The sequence below is a fragment of the Microtus ochrogaster genome, linkage group LG2, assembly GCF_000317375.1.
Source record: "Microtus ochrogaster isolate Prairie Vole_2 linkage group LG2, MicOch1.0, whole genome shotgun sequence".
NCBI classification, from domain to species: Eukaryota; Metazoa; Chordata; class Mammalia; order Rodentia; family Cricetidae; genus Microtus; species Microtus ochrogaster.
Window position 1 is genome coordinate 33,203,757 of NC_022028.1, and position 24,724 is coordinate 33,228,480.

General features: G+C 51.2%; 1 protein-coding gene across 1 annotated transcript in view; it reads right to left on the bottom strand.

The window, feature by feature from the left end:
* The window catches only part of Cdh23 (cadherin related 23), a 362,011-nt gene that overhangs the window by 64,523 nt on the left and 272,764 nt on the right, over positions 1-24,724 (bottom strand). The window contains exons 29-38 of the mRNA XM_005360071.2: positions 20,341-20,401; positions 19,426-19,574; positions 15,081-15,216; positions 13,358-13,746; positions 11,019-11,120; positions 10,755-10,757; positions 7,138-7,287; positions 6,701-6,829; positions 5,525-5,653; positions 4,655-4,882 (exon numbers count right to left, since the gene is read on the bottom strand). Of these exons, the coding sequence (XP_005360128.1) occupies positions 4,655-4,882; positions 5,525-5,653; positions 6,701-6,829; positions 7,138-7,287; positions 10,755-10,757; positions 11,019-11,120; positions 13,358-13,746; positions 15,081-15,216; positions 19,426-19,574; positions 20,341-20,401 (1,476 nt within the window). The remainder of the gene's footprint in view (positions 1-4,654; positions 4,883-5,524; positions 5,654-6,700; positions 6,830-7,137; positions 7,288-10,754; positions 10,758-11,018; positions 11,121-13,357; positions 13,747-15,080; positions 15,217-19,425; positions 19,575-20,340; positions 20,402-24,724) is intronic.

Genomic DNA, 24,724 nt, shown 5'->3' on the forward strand with positions numbered 1-24,724 from the left:
AAGAAGGATATCACCATTGGGTGTCTTCCTCCATTCCTCTGCAATGCATTTTAGAAAAGATTTATTTACTTTATGAATGTTTTACCTAAATGCATGTATATTCATCATGTGTATGCCTGTTGGATCCCTTGGAACTAGAGTTATAAATAGTTATGAGCTGCCGTATGAATGCTGGGAATCAAACCTGGATCCTTTGCAAGAGCAACAAATTAAAAGATGGATTTTAATTACTGAACTATCTTTCTAGCCCTACCATTGTATTTTTAGTATATATTTAAATATTTTATATGCATGGGTTTTTGCCTGCATGTATGTATGAGCACCACATATGTGCCCGGTGCCTGTGGAGGCCAGGGGAGGGGAGCACTGGATCTGTCCGAAATGGAGTTATTGACAGCTGTGAGCTGCCATGTGGGTGGAATCAACCTGGGTCCTCTGGAAACAGAGCAAGTGCTCTCAACTACTGAGCCATCTCTTCTAGGGCCTCTGCTTTATTCCTGACAGACTCTCCAGTGAATGTGGAGCTCACCAATAGGCTGGGCGGACTGAGCAGTAAGCTCTGTGGATCTGCCTGTCTCTGAACCCCGCCCACTTCTACCTCCACCCTACCCCCATCAACAGCTAGGGTCACAGACCACATGCCGTCATGTCTGGCTCTTTTCTGTGGATGCTGGGGATTAGAACTCAGGTCCTCATGCTTGTGTGGCAAACACTGTATCTACTGAGCTACCCCACCAAGAGTCTTTACTGTCCCTTCTTAATGCAGAAGGAAATGGTGGTTTTGAAAGGCTTCTGTGTGTGGCTGGTGGGACTACTGGTGGCTCCCATTGCCTCTCAGGCCTGTCCCCCCTCCCTTCATTCAGCCTTCTTGCCCAGGACCTGCTCTTGCCCAAAGCTTGTGCACACTGGGCTCCTGAGAGGTGAACCTGAACCCACAAGTTTGTGGTTCCAGTTCGCTCCATTCCAGAAATATATTCTTATTTACGCTCTGTCTTCTCTGGCCTTCTCAAGACCCAGAGGACCTGTGCATGTGTGGGCTCCTCCCATACCATTTGTCACCCCCTTCCTGCCTGCTGACCTCCAGGCCAAATGACTTCTGGTGGGCACCGGGGCCCATGCACTAGACATGTTGGCATCAGGGGAAAGGGAAGGGACCAGAGCTCCATCTGACCACTGAGTCCTAGGAGCTCGGCCAGCTGTGTGTTCAGCATCTGGGGAGTGGCATAATGCCTCTCAACCAGTAAGGTGAGCTACAGCTGGGGCTTTAATGGCCGCACATCCTGTTGCTCTCTGACAGTGTATTTGATAAATTGCTTAAAAAAAAAAAAAAGTCAAGGTGAAAGGCCAGGGGCTGGGTTCCTCTCTTGCTGACCTGGGGCAGTACTGCCTTCCTGATGTGAACACAGGGAAATACCCAGGCTGGGGCCGAAGGTTGCCAGGAAAACTGGGGTCCTTATTGCAGAGGCTCGCTTTAAAGAATGTAGTGAGCTCTAGGGCAGCGTTCCCACCTCACGGCCCACCTTGGAGCCCCGGCCAGGGGTGTGGATTTTCTCTCTAGTAACCCAAGTAGTCAGGGTTATCTGCGACTGTATTTCCTGCTGCTGGCTGCCATTCATATGTCAAAAAGGGCACCCTCTTTCCTAAACCTCCTGCCAAGGTGCCTCAGGGCCAGGGCCTCCTCTTTGCCTTCGGTCCTTCCTCCCTAGACCCAGCCCTTCCTCCTGCAGGGGCCCCTTGATAGCCACTTGGGCCTTGCCATAGTCCTGCCTTTCCTGCCCGTGGCTTGGAGCTAACAGAGGTCCCAAGCAATACAATGATTTCCTCTGGCCGAGTGGCAGGCCATTGTGTGGCAGGCCTAGGGCTGGCCCGGATGGCCCTAGCAACCCAGCTGTCCCTGGCCTGGGTGATACAGGGTAAAGGCTGCAGATAGGAATGTCCGGCTTTGGGAGGCGAGGGGATGTTACCCAGGGAAGAAAGAAGGAGAAGGGGTGTGGACACAGGGGTTCCTCTGGGATATGGGGACTTTCTTGGCAGCCGATTCCTAAACCCTATGCTACAAATAACACCTGTGAAATGACTCAACGGGCAATGACACTTGGAGACAAGCCTGATGATCTGAGTTCAAAACCCCAGAACCCACACGGTAGAAGGAGAGAACTGATTTTGATAAGCTGGCCTATGATTTTCACTTGCATGCTGTGACAGGTGTGTACCTTTGCCCATACACACGCCCCTACCCTCACAAAATAATAAATAAATCAATAAATATTTTAAAAAATGATGATATGGCCTACATGACCTTCCTGATCTCTGGCTCTGAGCTCCCAGCACCGGGTCACATCATGCCCAGCGTGTCAATTTTGTCCTATGTCCTTTCCCCGGACTGTCTGTCTGTGGTGTCCTAGCCTGTGGCATGGCCTTGCTGCTGCAGGCTCAAAGGATGAATCAGCTCTCCCAGATAAAACAGCTAAGGAGACTGTGCAGTCAGAGGTCTTGTCTGAGGCTGAACACCGCCCAGGGTTGGCTTGCAGCTGTGAGGCCCACCTCTTGCCTCTGTCTGGGAGGATGCTCAAACCATATCATGGGTGTGCTTGGTAATTCCACTGGACTGGCAGGCAGAGGGGCCCATTGACCCCCATCTCTAGACCGAGGGGAGGATTTCGTGCTTGTCTCTCAGATTCTGCCCCTGAGGTCAATGTAGTTTTTCTATGAGGTGACTATAGCGATTTCAAGTCACAGGGCTAGGGAAATGGCTCAGTTGGTGGCGTACCTCCACAATATCTATTTTCTCACGAGTCATGGGATCAATCCCCAGCACTGTATAAACTGGGGCACGGTGATACACACTTAAAATCTCAGCTTTCTCAGGAAGTGGAGGCAGGAGGATCAGAAGTTCAAGGCCATTCTCAGCTGTATTCTGAGTTTGGACCAACTTAGGCTACATGAAAACTTATCAAGACACTGATCAAATAACAGAGCTCTGTCTTCAATGCCAAGAAACCATGGCACCCCGAAGAATGGATTTTCCCACTTCACCTATTTCTCCTGTGATTCTTCCACTTAGCATCAGCTTTCTTTCAAACCAAGAAGTCCAAGAAACACCAATTGTTACCGAGCACAAAATCAGTCTTGCAATTATTGAGGTTGTATATATAAAAGAAGGCAACTGACTTTTGACTCTGTAGCTGAAGATCTGGTACTTGTAGCCAAAAGTATCACTGAAGATGATTGGAACTGCATCCTTCCACGACATCACAAAAACAATACTCCTCCCCCCAGTTACCCATGTCCTTTTTGAGCTCACTAGCATGACTGACTAAGCTAGCAGACACCAAGCTGCCCTGGAGTGAGAATGCTGGTTAGGAGGCAGGGCGGAGTGAGCCTTGTTTCCCACTTCAAAATGTGATGAGTGTTCCTGGGGCTGCTGGCCCAATTCCTACCCCCTCGTCAGAGTTACTCCAGATGAATGCCAGCCTGGACCTGCTATGCCCTCCTGCAAGGCCATTGATACCGCGGGTACCTAAAGATAGCTCTCGGGGGTCGAGAGCAACTAAGTAAAACATATCCAATCTTCACCTTCATTGAGGCCACACTCTGTGCAGTGTGACTTGCTCTGGCCAAGAGAAAGTCACAGAGGAATCCTGTGCCAGCTCAAGCCTGGCAAGCACTGGGCCTTGCATGTATCCTGTGCTCTTTTCCTTCTTGTGCTTTCAGAATGGGCATAGGTTTGCTAGTTAGAGGAGCTGACCCTGTCACCTTCGACAGATGCCAGTCAGCCCCCAGAAGTCCAGCCTTACCGGCTGACATGCAGCAGCATGCACAGGACAGGAACCCCAGCTGAGATCTGAACTGCCTGGCTGAGCTTGGTCTATACCACACCTGCAGATCAAGGCCTTGCTTCACGCCAGCCCTGGGTTTGATCTGCCTCACTGTGGGAGAGATGGCAGACGCGATTCTCCCCGCATCTTCCGTGTTTACCATGCCCTTGTGCCAACCTGAGCTAATTCAGTTTCCCAAAACACCAGCTCCGCAGATCTTATCTGCCTTTATAGGTAACAAAGGTGAGGTTCTGGCAGGCTCTGACTGGCCAGCTTTCAAGGTCCCAAGTCACAGGCCACTCACTTCTCCGGCACACTCCCTGTCTCCACCCAGTCTACCAGCCATGCCTCCTTCCCCAACTCCACAAACCACATAGCCGTGAGCATCATATAATCATGGGCTATGGCCCTGGCTGCCCAAGCATCAGACAGGACTACAGCCGTCAGCCCTTCCTACCGCTAGTGTTGTGACAATGTCACGCCAGTGTGCAGAGAGAGGGCCAGAGGGCTGCACTGCCTTACGGTTGAGTGTGGCCCTGCAGTGCACAGTTTGCTCACCAGTCCCTCTTACTCCCTGGCCAAGGCCTGATGTCAGGCTCATCTGATAGCATCATTTAGTGAGACCAGAGGATGGACAGAGACCCAGAGCAGTGCAGACTAGAGAGACCCAGCTGCCTGCTTGGCATACACCTGCCCGGTGAGGCTCCTGGGCTGTGAACTAAAGGCCCACAACCTAGGAGGTATCAATGCTTTGAGGGTTATGTGGGGCTTCAGCCCTATTATTTGGCTTCTCCCACACAGGGGGCAGCACTATCCCATTCACCTCCATTGCTTACCGACAGTGTAGGGGTGCCCTCATCTTCCACCGTAACCACCAGATGGTAGAAATTCTGGCGTTCCCGATCAGGTGGGGCAGGCCGTGTGGCAATCTCACCGCTGATACGGTCCATGCGGAAAGTCATATCCTCGTTACCCTCGGTGATGTAATAGGACAGGACACTGTTGATCCCAATGTCACGGTCAGTGGCTCTCACCTGAACCACAGAGGTGCCTCCGCCTACATTCTGGCAGGAGAGCAGAAAGTGGTTATCCCAGGGTCACAGCCTTCAAGGAATAGCCCTGCCCTGCTCCCAGCGCCTCAAGGCTTCACTTGGGGCCCCTGGAAGCTCTGCTTTGTGTCTCCTGGGGCAAGGATGAGGTGACAGAATGCTGGTAGACAATGTGCTTTGGACACCTCCTACAGACAGGTCCTGGGTGAGAGCCCCTTGGTTCTGGTCCAGACCTGCGAGCTCAGATTGGATGCTCACACTTATATATGAGAAAAACTTCAGGTGCAGGGGAAAGATGCATGCACAGCCACACAGTCAATCAGAGGCTAGTGTGGGCATTTGCCCTGAGAGCGGGGCTTTACCTTAAACCACCTTCCTTCATGAGCTGCCCCTGGCTCTACGCCCAGCAAGGCTTGGAAAATGTCTTCCTGTAGTCAACCAGCCTTAGTGCCAGGTAATAATTACGTTTGTTTGAAAAGGAAGCTATTGCAGGGTCTCTGCTTCTACCACAAAAATATAATGAAGGGCTGGGGACTAGGGCTGCAGCTATTTCTATTCTGTGGAGTGAGGGACGAGTGGGCCAGGCAGATGTTTCAATGGGTGTCTCATGGTCAGCTTTTGTCCATGGTCCACCCTGGGTATCTGGAGTGTCTTTACCTCATTCACACTGACGTTGTATCCAAAGGGGCTCTCAATCACTGGAGGGTTGTCGTTGACATCCAGAATGGTCACCTGTAGGATGTGTTCTTTCTTCCGTGGAGGGGTGCCACAGTCGGAAGCCACAACCTGTGGGGCGAAAGAGGAGGGGGCTCACAGTTAGGACTGAACTATGGGAGCAGGGCTATGGAGCTCAAAGGCTGTCCCTTTGATAAGGAGGACCCTGGAGAGCCAAGAGACTCACTGATTCACCTTGGTCCTATGTCTGTCACCAAGCGCTCCCCTTCTGCTTATGCTACAGACAATCCTTGCCCATGTCTTGCCAGGTTCATTTGGCAGCTGACTTCAGTGTGAAGAGCCAGCACTTCCTGACCTGCCTGTGTTTTGGGCTCTGTTAGCCCCTTGACCTTGGGTCTCAGATATGATTCAAGCCTTCTGTCATTCCAAGGTGGTCCCTGGTAAGCAGGGAGAGGCCTGGATTTTTTTTTTCAATCCTCTGGAGTTCCGACCACCTGCTGAGCCTATCCTGGGGGACTTCAGTGTGGCCTTGGTGTTTCTAGGTACTCAATCTCTGCTGAGGAGCAGTGTGGGCCCAGAAATTCAGTGTCCGCTCCAGTCAGTGTGGTCCTTCACTCTGCAGCAGAAGCAGGCCAGGTAGAGTTCTTTTGCCCATTGCATATGTGGGGAAACTGAGGCCCAGCCAGAAGAAAGAAGTTGCCCAAGGGCCTAACCATGTTCTTAACAGGGTCAAAGTCCCAGTGATTCTACTAAGCATTCTCCTGGCTGTTTCTGTTTGTTTTGCTGTATTTATTTATTTTTAAAGACAGAGTCTCATGTAGCTCAGAGTGGTCTCAAATTTATGAGAATATCTTGAGAACAGCCTTGAAGTCCTGATCCTCTGGCCTCCACTCCCTCCTGAGTGCCGGGATTATACCACCATGCCTGGCTCTTCTGACTCTTTTGACAGGGCTTGGCACCGTAGCTGCTTCTGCTGGGAACAGAAGCGTGGCTCAGGTCACCCTCTCCCATCAACCTTACTGTGGTTAGCCTTGTATGGGCCACATGTCCCACATCATTGGTGACAGCAAGGAAACTGATCACCCAGCTATTGTGTGAGGTGGGCTCCCTCCTGAGTGCTGGGCTGTGGCAGCCCGGGAAGAGCCAATGGGTGCTCACCTTGAGGATGTAGTGGTCCAGTTCCTCCCTGTCCAGGGCTTTAGCCACAAACACTTCACCAATGGAGTCATTGCTGGTGACAATCTCAAAAGCCCCAGCAATGTTACCAGAAGCCAGGGAGAAGACCACCTATGGGAGGAGAGAGGGGGCAGGGAAGAGAGATGGCTGGTCAGTCTCAAGGGGCTGCCTGGCCTCTATGCCCATTATTCTTCTGCTCTGCTGGGTGCTGGAAGAAAGGGAGAATGCCAAGGAAAGGAACCAGGCCCACCAAGGCTGGATGTGCCTCACAGGTAGGTCCAGGGGTTGTTAGTAGAGCAGCCCGGGAGCCTAGAGAACAGGTCTGAATTTCACCACTTAAATCCCCCTTCCTGCTTGGTGACAGGAGTGGCTCAGACGTCCCCAAAGAAATAGGAAACACCCTATAGCTTGGCGCCCACCTGTCCATTGCTGCCAGCATCAGGGTCCCGAGCCTTGACAGTGGCTACTCGCTGGCCCACAGGGCAATCCTCAGGCACACTGATGGCCGAGTCCGAGGTGAAGTCAAAGCGTGGGCTGTTGTCGTTCTCATCCAGCACAGTGATGTAGACCTGGGGACAGACACCCTCAGCTGCTTGTCTCTGTTCCCAAGATGTCCTTAGACCATGAGGTCAGCAGGGACCTTCAGCAAGCATTCAAGCCCAGACCCATCCTAGCTTCTTGCTTCTCCGAGCAATATATGTACATATGTATGTGTGTGTGTGTGTGTATTCACATGCAGGCATGTATATAGTGTGCACTTATCACCAGGGCCAGGGCGGGGACAGCTGGGAAGCTGGGTTCTGGCTCATGGGAACGAGGGCTGGGAATACCCATCTTGGCACTGGTATCACTTCCTGTTTTTCAAGAGAATTAAGGAGTTCAGATTTTTATATGAAATGAGCCAATGAGTCACAGAAAGGAAAATCAAGTCCAGGCTGGTTGAAGCACAGCACCTGGCCAGATTCTGGCCTCCTCATTAAAGAGAGAGGGCTAGGTCAGGAGCAGGGATCTACTGTGACCTAGGGGTCCCAGTGGGGAGGGAAGCTCCATGAAATTGCATATTCTTTCAAGTCTGTGGTCTGGACCTCGGATGGACAAAGGCACCTTGAGCAAGAAGAAGGAAGGCCCACTGTGGGTGTGGCCACCAGCCCTGAGAAGACCACAGGCCACAGAGACTACAAAGGCTGCTATGCTTGTCACACTGACTGCCAGGGACAGGTTGAGAGGTGGCCTGGGTTTTAGGAACCCCAGGCAGGCCTCCTCAGGCTGCTCCACCCCAGGCCAGTCCTCATCATCCTTACTGGGGCCGTGACTTCTGGATCCCATATCTGTCTTTTGGTGTGCACGGCGCTCACAGTCCTTGTGGGCCCTTTCCATCCTACAGAGCGAACTCACTGTTCCCTCTCTCTGAGGCAGGCTGCCTTTTTTGGTTTCAGCCACACTCTACCATGTCATCATGCAGCTGTCAGGACCCAGGGAGAGCTGGGTCACCTCCTCCATTTCTGGCTGTGTGAGTTTGGACACGGTTATTCAACCTCTCTGGCTTTCCACTCTTCAGCGGAAAACTTTCGAAACAAGAACACACGCTACACTGGATGCCAGAAGCAGGAAGTGAGAACATCCAGGTGAGGGTGGTGGATAGTAATCTCCATTGTCCCTCCTTCCTGTCTGATGGACCACTCAGTCTTTCCCCCAATCAGTCCATCCTTGTCTATCAGGGAGTATTCTGCATCCGCTAAGCAAGCAAGCTGATATGGGAACTGGAAATGATAATGCCCAGTGTCCTGTGCTCAGGGCAAAACCCAGCAGAGAAAACTGCTGTGGTTAGACCTTCAGATTCTTTGGCCAGCCGAGGTCCTCACACCATATAGCCTGCGTACATCCTGTTCCCTCTGCCAAAAAAAGAAAAAAACAAAACAAAACAAAACAAAAAAAAATCTTTTTTTCTCAGTTGGCTTCATTAACTCATTCTGCAGAGCTTAGCTTGAGTGGCCTTCAGCAAGCCTACCTGGGTTCCCTGACATCTTACGAAGCATATATTAAGCCACAGTGATGCTGTGACTGGGATTTTTGCCTCAATCTAGTTCAGGCTGTGCAGGCTGGGTTAAATCTGCTTTGGGTTTCTGACTATGCCCAACAGAGGCCTGGCATAGTCAGTCATTGGCCCTGTCATGGTTGCTACTCTGGTCTCTTAGTGTTGGATGTGAGGGTGGGTGGTGGATGGGAAGGGAGCCAGCCTCGGTGAGTGAGAAGAGACGGGGCCTTCTCCAGCTCCCTTTTTCCCCTGCCCATCCCCCAGCACCCAAGTGTGCAACTCCTAGAGCTGAATCTTCCTTCCTGCCCCTTCCCCCATTGCTGGGGCTGGGAGGAGTCAGGTGGAGGTGAGCTAGCTGTGGTTTGGCTCCTGGCGTCAGAGAGGAAACTGTACCACCTTTAAAGGCCTTTTCCTGCACCTACACCCTAGTACCTCACACAGTGTGGGGCCAACTGGGCTGTATATCTGGGGCACAAGGAGAGCAGTCAGCTGAGTGGGAGAGAATGCATGAAGTACTTGCCAGCCCCATCAGACAAAGGGGTACCTGGACACCAGAGTGACATCACATTCTCACGGGATACCCAGCTATCCCAGCCTCCATTCCCTGAACCTTCACCACCACTGAGGGCTGAAGGGCAGCTGGGCCCACAGTACTGAGGACGATGCTAAGGTCTGCTCAGAGTCCCCACCTATACCCCCCAAGTCTCAGGCCATCCTGCTGGGAGATTTAGGACATGGGACTCCTGCCTGCTGCCCCAGGGGTTGAAGAGAGGCAGCTGTGTGGGGATCAAATCCCCATTCACTCTAGGTGACACCCCAGGCCCAGCTCATCAGAGACTTTGTCCCATACCTCTGACTATAGTAGTTACTGACCCCAAGAGCCTCATCTCAGAGTCCTGGTAATGGGGCTCACTCAGCTCACCCTGCAACTATAGCTACCATCTCAGGTACTCCCTGGGCTCTGGCCCCAAGCATCCTCCTTCACCTCTCCCTCCTAAGATCTGCCACCCCTGCTGAGGAGGACAGGGCTACTGGGAGGATCCCCCAGTTAGGGAGGGAAGGAAAGCCCAGAAGTTAGGCAGCTTTCTTTGTCACATAGCCACTGAGAGGGTCTCGGTGTCCCTTCCTGTGCATGTTCCGGGTATTTCTTTGTTATCACACTTCCATCTTATGGTCCCATAGGGACCAGATAGAACATGGAGAACAGAGCTTGGGATGGGGAAGAGGATGGGATGGGAAGGTCCTGAAGGGTCTGAGCAGAATGCCTGCTGTAGATGTTCATGTGCTTCTCATTTTCACTCTACAATGATGGATTGGTTCAGTGTGTGTTGGGGGGGTAGCCGGATGGGAGTAGGTGGATGTGAGTGAGCACAGACGTGGGCCACAGCATTTGTGTGGAGGTCAGAGGACGACTTGGGGTTGGCTCTATCCTTCTACTATGTGGGTCCCAGGGTCAAACTCAGGTCATCAGGCTTGGTTGCTGTGGGACAATGGTCTGGTACCCTGTAAAGATTTGTCACTTGTATTGCTTTAATAAAAGTCTGATTGGCCAGTAGCCAGGCAGGAAGTATAAGTGGAGAGACCAGGCAGGAAGCATAGGTGGGGCAAGGAGAACAGGAGAATTCTGGGAAGAGGAAAGGCGCAGTCTGCAGTCATCACCCAGACACAGAAGAAGCAAGATGAGAATGCCTCCCTGATAAAAGGTACCAAGCCACATGGTGAACACAGACAAGAATAATGGGTTAATATACAATGTAAGAGTTAGTTAATAAGAAAGTCTGAGCTAATAGGCCGACCAGTTTATAATTAATGTAGGCCTCTGTGTGTTTCTTTGGGACTGAACGACTGTGGGACCAGTGGGAGGGAAACCTCTGTCAACACTTGGTGGCAATCACCTTTACTTGCTATACTATCTTGATAGCTCTTCACCCTACAGACCCTGGGGAAGGTGGGAGGGTCTGTGTACCATCAGTGGTGTGAGGCAGTTCATGGGCTACTCACCTTCTGTAGGCAGCATGGACAGGAGATGGAAGGGAGAGAAAGGCAGAGGCAGAAGGTTATTGGCTGGCTTGATATTTCCCCCCCACCGCCCACGAGGTCTGTGGCCCATGCCACCACCCCATCTGACCAAGGTCTCAGCCCAGGCATCTGACTGCAGGATGGTCCCGAGACTGCCCTTGCCCCAGCTACAAGTTAGGGGCTGGGGAGACTCTGGGTCCGAACAGGGTTGCAGTTGATTGGGGCTCTCACCCAGGACCCACTCACCACAGTAGAGTCCACCTTGGGGCCACCATCATCTGCTACCACTGTCAGTGTGTAGAAGTCACCTTTCTCCCTGTCAACCAAGCCTTTGACTGTGATCACACCCTGTGGGGGATGGAGGCAAACATCACAGTGACATCAGACAGCAGTTCCATGCTCTAGCTGGATTCTACCATCTTTTCCCACCCCACTTTGCCAGCCATGTTTCATTCCATTGGCCCACCCTATTTTTCCATGAGGCTGTTGGCTGAGATCCCATTGCTTTCGCATCCCATCCAGATGCCTGCCATCTCCTCTATAACATTTCCTACCTCCCAGCCAAACAGGTCCTCGCTAGGTAGAAGACCCAGCGGTACCCATCAGTCCACCATAACACTTTCCCCACATCTCACTGACTACTCAGATTCACATAGTTTTTGTGCTCTCTTCCATTCCCTGTCTGAAAGCCCTGTTCAGCTAATGTTCCCAGTCTCTCTAAGGGCAAGGCCTGGCATGCTGCAGGCACTCTGAATGACTCTCATCCACCTTGGCCAGGGCAAATAGCACACGGGCAGGCCGCTGCATCAGCTCCACACTAGCTGGTTCAAAAGGTGGGTTCTGCATGTAGAAGAGGCTGGCCTGAGTCTGCTGGAACTCTGTGCACAGCAAGACTGCCTTCCAGGAAGCCTAGGAGGTTGACGGCACTGCCCTTCTGCACTGTGATGGTCCAGGTTGCCAAGTCATGCCCCCCCCCATCAGACTGGCCAGCAGGGATTCATATGTTGCCTATAGTCAAAGAAGGGATTCTAGAGAAAGGCTCATTAAAGCAAAGGGGACTAACTAGCTCAGGATAGCTACTGAAGAGATGGAAAGGTGTTAGACCTGAAGTAAAAAGGGAGGTAAGACTCCTTGTATAATGGTAGGTTAGGAAATAAGACAGAATGCACGACCCCTTAGAATATCCTGGTACTAGGGACATCTAGGGAGAGGAGAGGAATGGAGACGGCAAAACGGAGACTGTGCCTTCATGCTGGAGCCTTCAGAAAATCCCTTGGGAAAGCATCTGGACCGATAAATATTTACAGGTCCTTTATTTATTTTTGTCTTTTAGAGACAAGGGCTTGCCATGTAGCCTATGCTGGTCTGGATGTCTAGATCCTTCTGCCTCAGGCTCCTGAGAACTGAGATTACAGGTGTTCTTCTGGGAACAAGGTTGTGCCTGGAGGGCACCTGGAAGCACCCAGAACTTGCCGTATGCATCTTTTAGTCTGCTCATATGAATCCTTTGGAACAGCCTCTGAATTGGCCGTAGGAAGGAAGGAAAATGTTTCTGATATGGCTGTAAACGGCTACCTGAACTTCAGAAGGGGTCCTGGGAACACTTATTGCAGGCTGTAGTGATATTTTTTTAAAAAAGCTTGCCAGAAGATCAGAGACTAAAACAGCCCCACTGGTCAGCCTTACATACCAGGCAGTGGTGACATACACCTTTAACTCCAGTAGCCACACTAGTTTGCCACAGAAACCCGGTGATAGTGGTGCACACCTCTAATCCCAGCACTAGAGAGGAATATAAGACGGGAGGAGACAGTTCTCACACACAGTCTCATTCTGAGACTCCTGGAGGCAGGATCGCCATTTCTGACTGATGTAGAGTAAGAGCCAGTGACTGGCTGTTTTGCTCTTCTGACCTTCAGGTCGAACCCCAATTTCTGTCTCTGGTTTTTTATTAATCGTGCTACAGCAGGTTAGTCAGGGAACACAGTAAATGGCTGGTGGCCTGCACCTGAAGTGAGGCAGACTGGCAGCCATCACTACCTCCCCCTCTCAGATCCCACTCAGTGGAGCTGCTCCAACTTGACCCAAATCTCCAGGTATCCAGTGGGCAACAAGAACCTAGAGTGAGGGGATCCCTATACATTTTAGTACCCAAAGTAGCCTATGGCTGTGTGAATTTAGCAGGGAAAGTGTCTGGCTTTTCCTAATGTAACTTCCATTGCTTAATAACAAGTTAATATTGCTTGGCTTTCAATATAGTGCCTTAAAATACTAGAAGAAATAAATGTTCCACCAGGATGTTTATCTTAAGGAGCATGCTGTGCATCCAGAAGGAGCTCAATAAATGCACACTGTGACTGGGTGGTGGTGATGCACACCTTTAACCCCAGCACTCAGGAGGTAGAGGCAGGCAGATCTCTGTGAGTTCGATGCCAACCTGGTCTACAAGGAGCTAGTACCAAGAACTGTTGTTACACAGAGAAATCCTGTCTCAAAAAAGAAAAAAACAAAACAAAACAAAACAAAACAAAACAAAACAAAAAAACCCTGTTGGGAGAGCCCTGCCATCCTACGTGCCTCCTTACCGTGACAGCATCTATCTTGAAGAGGGCTTTGGCCTGGGCACTGGTATAGGCATCAAAGCGGTAGGTGATTTGGTTGAGGTTATCGATGGAATAGGCTTGAACCCGCACAATCTCCGTGCCTAGAGCGAGGTTCTCCATGATGACTGCCTCGTAGGAGGCATTGGAGAACTGAACGGCCTCATCCAGCTCATTGAGAAGCGTCACATAGACGCTGCAGAAGCCCTGGTTGAAGGGGGGCGCGCGGTCTGTGGCGGACACATTCATCAGGTAGCTGGTCTTGGTCTCGTAGTCCAGATAGTCCACCGTCACGATGAGTCCTGTGCTCTCGTCAATCTCAAACTTGCCCTCGGCGCCAGACAGGATGCGGTAGTTCACCACGCCACCGTCCCCTGCGAAAAGATACAAACTATGTAGGCCCAGATGGGGGTGGGGCTGCCCTGTGGCCTCTTCAGTTGTCTACACTAAGGGCTGTTCCTGAGACACCTTGGCTGTTCCCTCCTCCCACCCCCAGTATACATTATCCCCAAAAGTTGTAGCCGAGGAGGGAGCAGAGGCCAACGCAGATGACAAGGCCCAGTACACTGATGACCCCCTCTGGGGCTTGATATTGGCACTTGATGAGATGTGTCAGAGGGAGTTGGCTCTGCTCCTAGAACCTCAAAATTTAAGTTCAAGCCCCTGCCTTGACTGTCTGGAAAGGCAGGCATCTTGTAGCGATGTTTGGATCTAAAAGCTTTAGATACCCGCAGGGTAGTCAAGCCTTCATTTGGTTCCCTGGGGAAAGAGACTCTTGGTGCCAAGGAGTTGCCCATCCCCATCTACACACCACTGGCCAAGCAGGAGGCAGGCGGTTTGGGAAGGTAGGCAAGGAGACAGGCACAAAGCCAGTCAGCTTGGCAAGAGCACCCAGGACTTTACCAGCTTCCCAAAGGGTTGCCTGTGCCAGAAGAGGCCTCAGCAACACACAATGCCCCTGACCCTGTGCTGACATTCATTCAGAGACTGGCCCAGCTAAGAAGCCTCACAGTATGCCCCCATCACTCATCCTGGGTGGCAGGGGCCAATGCTGAGGGGGCATGGGGACTACTGGGGTCATCAGTTAGAGGCTCGGTCTGCAGCTAGAGTAGCAGAGGTAGCCTGGGAGCCTCTTTGGGGGGTGGTGGAGTGGGGAAGAGCCCTCTCCTAACTGGACACAGGCCTGATAGGGAGGACACAGTATCCTGGAATCCTGTCCCCCCACCACCACCACCACTTTACACTGATTGCTGTGGCCACTTCCAGGGCTTGGGAACCTCTGTCAGGTTGGGGCTGCCTTCAAGCAGATCAGTTCCCTACAGGAAGGATGGCTGTGAGGAGACTTGCAAGTACCAATCTCTGGGCATCCCCTGTACAGCAGAGGGTGGCAGCTGCATAGAGGCATAGGCCTAGGCTAGCTTTGTGTTATGACTCCATTACTTTTCTCAGCCCTTTCTGGGCCCATGTCAAAGGCTAGAACTGGGCTGCTAGGTCCTGGGATGACTAATCTGGATGGGCAAAGCGTTCTACTCTCCTCTGCCCATCAGAGGTTGGATAACTCCCCAGACTCCAATCCTCTCGGGCCTGGGCATTTGGAAGGAGTGAATAACACCCAAGGAGCTCCTCCTGAGCCTGAGTATGGCTCCCTGGAGCCTAAGGATGACAGAACCCCTGAGACATAGCACCCCTGCCCACCTCATGGCCTTACCAGTGTCTCTGTCGGTGGCTCGGACGACGATGACCGAGGTGCCAATGCCTGCTGTCTCTCGAAGGCCCAGGCGGTTGTACTGCTGCTGTGTGAACACGGGGGCCTCATCGTTGACATCCTCTACATACACGATCACCTGTAGGGACGAGCCAGGGCTCAGTTCCAGGAGAGTGGAGGCTGGCAACCCAGAGTATGTTTCCTGCTCCCTCTGACCAGTTGAGGACGCCCTCGGAGGGCCTGGCACTGTCTTATTCCCCCTTGAACCTGGTTCCTCCGGCAGGACCCGGCACATGGTGCCAGACACCTTTTAGTTCCATACTGACCTGGAGGAACGGGTAACTATCAATGACACTTTGTAGTAGTCAAGATTCTCTAGAACGAAATGGTAATTCACTAATGGCTCATGCCACACTGCTCCTGAAGTGGTTAGCAAGACAAAATATGCCAAGTGTGGCAGTTTGAACGTAACTGGCCCCTATAAGCTCATAGGGAGTGGCACGATTAGGAGGCATGGCCTGGTTGGAGGAAGTGTGTCACTGTGGGGGCAGACTTTGAGGTCTCCAATGTTCAAGCTATGCCCAGTGTGGACACAGACTCCTGTTGCTATGGATCAAGATGTACAACGTTCAGCTCTTTTTCTAGCACCATGTTCCACCATGATGATAATGAACTTTAGTTACAGAATCTCTGACTCTGTAAGCCAGCCCAATGAAATGTTTTCCTTTATAAGAATTCTGCTGTCATGGTGCCTCTTCACAGCAATAGAAACTGTAACTAAGGCACCAGACCCATGGAAGTGCCAGACAGCAAGTATGGTCATTTGAATGAGAATGGCCCCCAAAGGCTCATGTGTTTGGGTGCTTGGTTTCCAGCTGCAAGGTGGTGTGGCCTTGTTGGAGGAGGTGTGGCCTTGTTGGAGGAGGTGTGGCCTTGTTGGAGGAGGGGTGGCCTTGTTGGAGGAGGTGTGGCCTTGTTGGAGGAGGTGTGGCCTTGTTGGAGGAGGTGTGGCCTTGTTGGAGGAGGTGTGTCACTGGGAGTAAACTTTTTTAGTTCTCTCTCCTTCTTGTGTATCAGATGTAAGCTATCAGCTATTGCTCCAGGGCCATGCCGGCCTGCCGCCATGTTTCCTGCCACGATGGTCCAGGACTCTAGTCCTTTGAATCATTAGTCCTCAAATAAAATGCTTTATTTTATAAGTGGTCTTGGTTGTGGCGTTTTGTCACAGCAATAGAAAAGTAACTAATTCCACCCAAAGATCAAAATGCATCTAGGTCAGACACAGGAAAAAATGCGGTGTCAGCAAGAGCAGAAGTCATCATGCTTGGGGCCTTGTGACCCTCACACAATCTTTCAGGCCAGATAACTGTGTTGGGAGAACTGATCCCTGGCTCCTTCTAGAGCCGCCAGTGAAGCAGGGGACACTCCTCCCTACCCATGGGGTTTCCTGGTCCCCCTTCTGCTTTCCAATGGACAGCACAGGTCACAGTAGTCAATGGCAAGGACAGAAGTGGTGTGGGAGAGATGGTCTCAGAGCATCTGCCTTTGCCATTTTGACTATATTGACAGCTGCCTCTGGATTATCTCAACACACACACACACACACACACAGACAGACACACATATCACACATACACACACAAACACACCACAAACACACACACACACATACACCCCTCCCGGGTTAGCAGGGATTTACTCAGGGTGGGTAGGGTGGCAAAGCCAGGGAATTTGTGGTGACTGGTGAAGTTCACAGAGGGTTCCTCAACTTCATTGCCTTGAGGTTCCACAGCCTGCCATGCTAGCGGTCTTCACGTCCAGACACAAAGAATCTACTATGCAAATGACAGCGTCTCTACCACAGAGCACAGCTGTAGTAGGGAACCTTCTAAATTTGGCTTCGCCCACAACTTGTTGCAGAAGATCCTGGGTGTGGTGGCTGTGGTAGGAATTTGCACAGATAAATTTCGGGAACTCTATGTAAACAGAAACGAACCCTCTAGCTTTCAAAACTCCAAGCCTTCCCTTTCTGGAGTCTGCTTGACTGTGACTTCTGGGGACCACGGGGAAGAAACTGCCAATCTGACAGTGTGCAGGGAACAGGAGGGAGGTGGCGTGTAAGCTTGGCCACATGTAGCCAGGCTTTCGATGCATTTTTAGCAGTAGAGAGAGGAGGAAAGATGGTGTGTGGTTTGTGAACCCGAGAGACACAGCTGAACAGGAAATATAGGCCATCTGAATTCTTACTGAACAGGAGGAAGCTGCCAGCTGCCTCACAGAGCCAGACTGCTTTCTGACCAGAGCGTGAGCACAGAGCTGCCATTCCCTCCAACAGAGACAAGAGGGCAGGTGCATGCATACACTTGTGCATGTGGGCATGCATAGAGCATGTGTACCCAGAGATGCCCAACATCCATAAGGATGGTTTCTCACCTTGCTTCCTGGCCCTCTGGGGACTGTCTCTAGCCCCTAAAGCAGGGACGGCAGCCTGCATGGCAAAGCTAGAGTCTTCACGTTGCCATCAAAGGTTCCTGGCTTTCCTGGGTCTCTTAGTGGTATGGAGGTTCTATACAGAAAGGGCCATCAAATCTCCAAGTTGGGGGGACAGCACCTGAATTCTTAAAGTTTACTCTTTGGGGACGAGGCTGTAGCTCCTGTCAGGACCCTGGAGAGCCTTTTTGGGCACTGTGGTCCAGAGATTAGTATAATAAAGAGGTAAGAGAACAGTCTAGGCCACCTGCCTGGGGGTGAAGCCTGGCTCCACCCCATACTGCTGTGGAATCCTAACCCTAACCAAATTGGCTATTCCTCTTAGCCTTAGTTTCTCATCTGCAGAACGGATGTGATGCAAGACCTATCTCAAAATGGGCTCGATTTCTTATTCCTCAGAGTCTTGAAGACAGAAGCACATAAGGGGCCTGTGGCTGTGGTTCAGGGGCCTCACCCCTGCGGTAGTACACGGTCTGCCTTTGATCTCTTTTACACCCAGGGGTGTTGCAAAGAATCTGGTTTAACAACAAGGTTGGTAGCAGCCACAATGATCAGGCACCAGGAGGAAGCTCCTGGGGAGGAGATGGGTGAGAAGGTGGGGAACCACAGAGGGGGCTGTGGTCAGGAAGCCTGAAGTGCAGGGGTCCAGCCTGGACCTGACTGATGTCAGCTACTCTGTTATCTGAAGAGATCCTGCCGAGGGAAGACACAGCCACAGACGTGCTCATGTGATGGATAAGAGCATGCCTTGCGAGGGACACTACTGTCAGGACTTCTGACATCATGTCTATACCACGCCTGTGTCAGCCACCATGATCTATGGGATCCAAAGGACCTGATCCCCTCTGCCGTGTCCACTTGGACAGGTATTCATTCACTCGGGGTAGCTTGTCGGGAGCCAACTTTCTCTCCCACCTCCTCCAAAGTGAGAGCAGGAACTGGGGGAATCCAGCTTTGGTCCCATTCTGATGGATCTACATGGATTCCAGTTCCTGTTTGGAGACGTCCATCATGGGCATGTAGGGAAGTGTCCCCTGAGTGAGCTGAGTGACAGCTGGCCGCGTATATTCTGCTAGGTGTCTCCAGTCCCAGAAAACAGCAGGTACTGATGGGCTGATAAATCCAGCTGATTCAGCCACACTCATGTCTGGGTAGAAGCTCCTGCCTGCTCTATTCCCAACTCCGTCCTATTCATGACAGGGGCCATGTCATTCACTTCCTATGGCCTTAAGGGGCAGGGCCTATGGGCTGCTACGCATGTGTGTGTGTGTGTGTGTGTGTGTGTGTGTGTGTGTGTGTGTGTGTATGGAGGGTGAGGAGGACTGAACATAAACAGCACAGACAGGGGGCAGATCTGTGTTTGTGTGTCCATTAGAGAAGGTTCCTTGGCCTCAGCTGCCTAGTGAGGGTGGGTACAAGGAATGCATTTGATAGGGCAGCTGGGAATGGGATGGGAGTATTTTGGGAGCAGTTTCAAGAGAAGGAGCATTGATTTGGAACCGAAATACATAGTCTCAAGCCCTGTTTCTGCCTCTAGATAGCTCTCTGTGTCTCTATTTCCTCATGTCGGCATCTAGTCCTCCTTGCTTATGTCTATGAGGTTTCCTCAATGCATTGTGCAGAGCTGGGTGGATGTAAGGGATAGATCAGGGAGGAGCCCTCTTTCCTCCCTTAGGACAGACATTAAGTATCATGCATCCCCTTCCTCAGCTGGAGAAACTGAGGCACAGAATAAAAGGACAAATCCAAGATCCCTGACTGGGCTGGGCCCTTGGTGTCCTCACCAAACTCCTTGTCCAAGATGTCAGTCGGTCAGTACCAAAGCCTGTCCCCACCACGCCACAACAGGTCGTCTCACCCTGACAGTGCTCCGCATGGGGCCTAGGTCATGGTTGTAGGCCTCCACCATCAGTACATGGGAGGAGTTCCGCTCTCTGTCCAGGGGCCGAGGGCCTCGCACCAGGAGCCCGCTGCTGATGTGGATCCGGAAGTTGTTGCCATGGTTACCTGCATGGAAGGACACATGAGATGCATGAGCTGGACTAAGAGGAGGATAACTATAAGATGAAGGGTAGTGGGTGCCAGGCCCTAAGGCATGTAGAACCTGCCCACAGGACTTAGGAACTTGGCTGAAGCCCACATTAGCCTAACAGAGGGGCACATGGGCCTACCTCTTTCTTATATGAAACCTGGGGCCTTACAAGGCCTTAACCCTTGTCTCCATGCCTCCACTTCCATTGGGGGTAGGGAAGCTTCAGGAAATTTCAGAAGGGTCTTGGACCCAAACCCTACTGTCTGTGAGTGAGGAACCTAGGATGTAGTGGATCCAACTGGGTTGGGTTGATACCCATGGTCTTGGTTTCTCTCCAGGGCCACACTTATCCACACTCAGCCCCTGGAGTTCATCACCCTTGATCCTAGAAGCCAGCAGATGAGTGAGTTTCATGCTCTGGATGTAGTGAGTGACTCAAGAAAGGGCTCTGGATTCTAGCTGTTCCAAGGAGAGTGACTCCCCAATGAGTTTCCCTGGATTCCCCTCCATTACGTGAAACAGCTTTGGGAACACTGTAGCATATGGAGATCTTAGGAACACGGCCAGTGTGCTGCCCTTTGCTTAGAATACATTTAACTTGGTGTAAACAATCAGAAAACCCACTTCCTTCCTGGGCTCCAGACTGTGGATACAATGCTTGGGCATCAGCTTTGGTCAGTCAAAGAGAAATATTGTCTTAGGGCAGCGGCTGTCCCTCCTGTCCTGTGGCAGCCCACTCACCATGGAGAATGCGGTACCAGACGCGCCCAAACTCGCCCTCATCTGCATCTGTGGCTTTCAGCTGAAGGAGAAGAGACAGTGGAGTTATTACTTGTTTCAAGGCAGGGGTGGGGGTATCTGTTTTTGCAGCTCTCCCAACCCCAGGCATAAGTGTGCATTGTTTTTATTGTCCACAAGGACACCCTACTATCTATGGTTTATGCTGGCACCAGGACCGTCCCATCCCCTCTTCATGGGGTACAGAGGCACATGTGGGATATTTCATCATCACCCTCTGGCCCGGGCTGGAAGAGGCCACTCCATACCTCTATGATACCCTACCTGTGAGGCTTGTGACATCTTAGGAACATCACTTGGGTGACTGTGAAGAAGCTGTATCGCTGAAAAGCCTACCCTAACATAGGTGAAGATGTTTAAAAGCTACATCCCTGGAGCTCCCTGACCACCCTGCAGAGAGTTCTACTGAAGAGCTTCCTGGGATCTGTAAATAAACTATTGCTTCACCAAGGTAGCATTGGGTTGAATCATTTGTTTTATCACCAGTGTCCTCTCTGGGGTGAAGAGATGTTTGTATACATCTCCCTGGGGAAAGCCTGGCAACAGAGTTGGTACCTATTCTGATCTGAATATAAAATGCACCCCCCCCAGGTTCTTGTGTTTGAATACTTATCCCCCAGATGGTGGTACTGTTTGGGAAGGCTGTGGAAACTTTAGGAGGCGGTGCCATGTCCTGGGAGAAGTGGATCACTGGGGGACTGGACTTGAGGCTTTATACCCTAGCTCTGCTTCCAATTCAATCAGCTTTCCCAGTGTAGACGCAGTGTGACTGGCCAGCCTCCTGCTTCAGTCACCACGCCTTCCCTGCCTGCTGCCTTGATGGACTGGTATCCCTCTGAAACTGTAAAGCAAAATATGCCCTCTACCCCTAAGAAGCTTTCGTTATGGTACTTTATTACAGCAATAGGAAAGTAACTAAAACACTACCCGTACAGGGACAGCAGACCACATCTGTCATGGTGCTAAGATGTACCTCGGAGGCTGATCCATCTGAGGGGGCACTGGAAGCCTTTGCAACATGCAACTGCAGTTCAGACATCTGTCCAAAAAGAACTTGCCTGTGTAAGGGAGGGATTACGATAGGAAAGTGGCATGTGGATGCTTTCGATTTGGGAGGAAAGATGCTGAAAGGGGAGAACGAGATGGAGGTGTTAGCCTGCTGCCTCCTACGGATGGCAGGATGCGAGGGAGAAAGAATGCAAGTTAGAGCGGCGATCAATAGGCTTACCGGGAGGCAAGGGCTTGGGACCCACGGAAAGGACAGGAGACTAAGGAGGAGTGACATGGAAGGGAGAGAAAATGCTCCTCGGCCAAATCTTTAATACAGAGAAATGGAGGGGTGGGGGCTCGATGGTCCAGCATACAGGCAGAGAGGCCTTAATTAAGGCCCAGCATGTTAGACCATGGTAATCAGGGACTACTTAGCCTCTGAACTGACTGAATCGGCAAAGACTTGTTTATTATTATTTTTGAATGTATGCATACAGGTATGCCACGAATGTGCGAGTGCCTGCAGAGGTCGGAAGAAGAGGGTGTTGGATCCTGGGAACAACCAGACGTGGGTGTTGGGGTGCTAGGGAGCAAATACCGAGCTTCTAGAAGAGCAGTGAGTGCTCTTAGCACAGGCCATCTCTCAAGCCTCAGGGGAAAGACGTTTATACAAGGAATAAAAGAGTCTCTCCGTCTTATGCGTGAGGCCATGAGACACACAGGCGGATGGGAACGGCCCGAGTTGTGTGGAAATAAGAAACTAAGTGATATAAACACTCTTCCTCCTTGAGCGGAACACGGCACAGACCAAGATGACAGGAGGAAAACAAGTCCCTCAGACAAGCCAATAGGGACCCTTGGTTATGTCTCAGACCTTCGTGGCTGGCAGGGACTGGAGGGCAAAGAGGAATGACAGACATTGGTAAGGAAACGACTAGGCATATGAGAGGTGGTGACTAATGGCCAGTTTGTGGCTTTGAGCTCTGTGTTTACCAGAGAGTTACAAAAGAAGTTGATTTTCCTAGGGACGGGTTTGGGGCTTTAGTGTCTTTGCTGAGCTCCCTGGTGGAGTGTGACCTTTATAATGTAGGAAAAGCTCTGGGGGGATCTAAATGATTTAGACCAACATGTAAACTGGCTCTGTAAGGCATTAAAGCAAAGATGAGGGGGATGACAGAGGGCCGGAAGGCTATCTCCAGGTCACCCAAAGAGCAAGTGTGCAAAGATTTGTGTTGAGCCAAATGCACCAGGGAAGGGATTGACGGAAGGGCAGATGCTGCGCCTGAGAGCTTCTAGAGGCTTCATGGGAGAGGAAGGAGCAAATGGCAGAGTGAAACAGGTGAAGAAGACCGTCCAATGAATGGGCGACTATCCTCTCAGAATAAACTGTGCACATTTCCCCATTCAAGAAAGGGTACTGGGCTGCAGTGGTGACATATGCCTGCAATCCAGTATAGCATGCAAGACCCAGAGGACTATCATGATTTTAAAGCTAGCCTGGTCTACGTAGCAAGTACTAGGCTAGCCTGGACTGTAGAAGGAGATTCTATATCAGAAACCTCATGGAGTTTGGGGGCCCTTTTAGTAGCCAGGTGTTGCCAATGGACAGTGGCCGTGGTACTGATACTGAACCAGAGAGTCGGTCATCTAGTAGGCATGGCAGAGGACAACATGGACCTCATTCACCCTCACTGCCAGTTCAGCCAAGAGGCCCAAGCTATTCTTATTAAGGCCATCGTGGGAAGGGAAATACATGGCAACCCCATGGCAGTGTCCCAAGATGAGGCCCTAGGGTGGTTTATGGAGAATGTACCTTCTGGAGGGACAGAAAGGGTACAGCCCCCATCCATGATGTGGTGCCTAACGTTGCTTTTTTTTTTTTTTTTGAGGAAACAATTGACAATAATGACAAGATCTTCCCATGATGCATTGGACCTTGCTAACTTTTTTTTTTTTGGTGTCCCCCTTGCTGCTGCACCACACAGCCCCTGGTGCATGTTTATAGTGGACAGCTACGGGTCTCCAGAGATTATGCCCAGCCTCTATGAAAAAGTCTCATTGCAGAATGCCAATCCTGAGTGTCTGACAGATTTGGAAAAGCATCTGGAATAACAGTAAAAACAGCAGCGAAAGAGTCTGGGTAAAGCTATATACCACATGGGTGGAAATGGGCATGCCCAGAAGCCATAAGGTTACTGATGAATTATCCCAGTGCATGAACGCAGGGAGGTCCCCCAGATCCTCCTCACGGGAGGCTCTTGCGGCTGCTGTTGGTTAGATACCCGCGTTAGGTGGGAAATCCTTATTGTTGGAGATACTCAACACTTCAGTGGAAGAAGGCAAGCTAGGAGCTCCCTTAGCTAGAGCTGGGAGCTCCCTCCCCTTTGCCTGACTTCTATAGAGCTGGAAGGCACCGTGGAGGCTGTTAAGGGAAAGATCACAATCTTATCGCTATGCACTCTCTATGGGCTACAGGCCAGGCCAAAATGTGCTCTCTGGAATAATAGTGGCATGGCTGTTAGAGGTGCTTTTCTATTGGATTTAAGGCCCAGGCCACAAGACAGAACTCACGTTTGGTACTATAAATCAGGGCAAAACCTTGTGGCTAGGACGATCATATGCCTTCATAGCAAGGCCACAACTGTTGTTCTGTTCAACAGATGTGATGTTCTTGTCAAATTGCCTTCCAGGCATTATTATATTTCACAGATTACTGCTGCTGCTGTTAGCCTTGAGCAGGAAAACATTTTTTTTTTTTACAGTGGACAGTAATTACCGAAAAGACACTTGGGTGGAGCTGCTGAAAAATTCGGCAGGAAGCTACATCTTTGGTAGTCATCGTCCATGCTGGGGTGAGCTTTTTGATGACGCAACTGTTTTTGAGTCTGTTTTGGCACTCAAAAGCTGTACTGCAAACTTTCCTATCTGCACTCATTGGACACACTTCGAGAAAGGAGGACTGAGGAAGGGTTCTCCTTGCAAAGATCAAGTCGGCAGAGAGATGGGGGGCGGGAGGTTTCGCTTGGCAAGGGCTCTTGTCCTTTCATTAGGGACAATTAGGGACTGGGTTCCCACCCAGCACTAACTCATTGGCTAACCAACACCAGCTGTTCTCGGCTGGCTGGCAGCAAGGAAGCCAGAAGCTGGGTTTGCCGCAAGCTCTTGGGCCCCCAGAGTCACTTGTCACCTGTTGGGAGGGGCCGTGTTGGGTCACCAAGACTCTCTCGGTGTTTCATAGGACACTGGAAGGCTCTTGTCCACTTCAGGGGAGGGAGACAGGGCTTTGTTTCGTAGTGAAGGGCTACAGGCCTTAGATGTAGCTGTGATTGCTACCGTG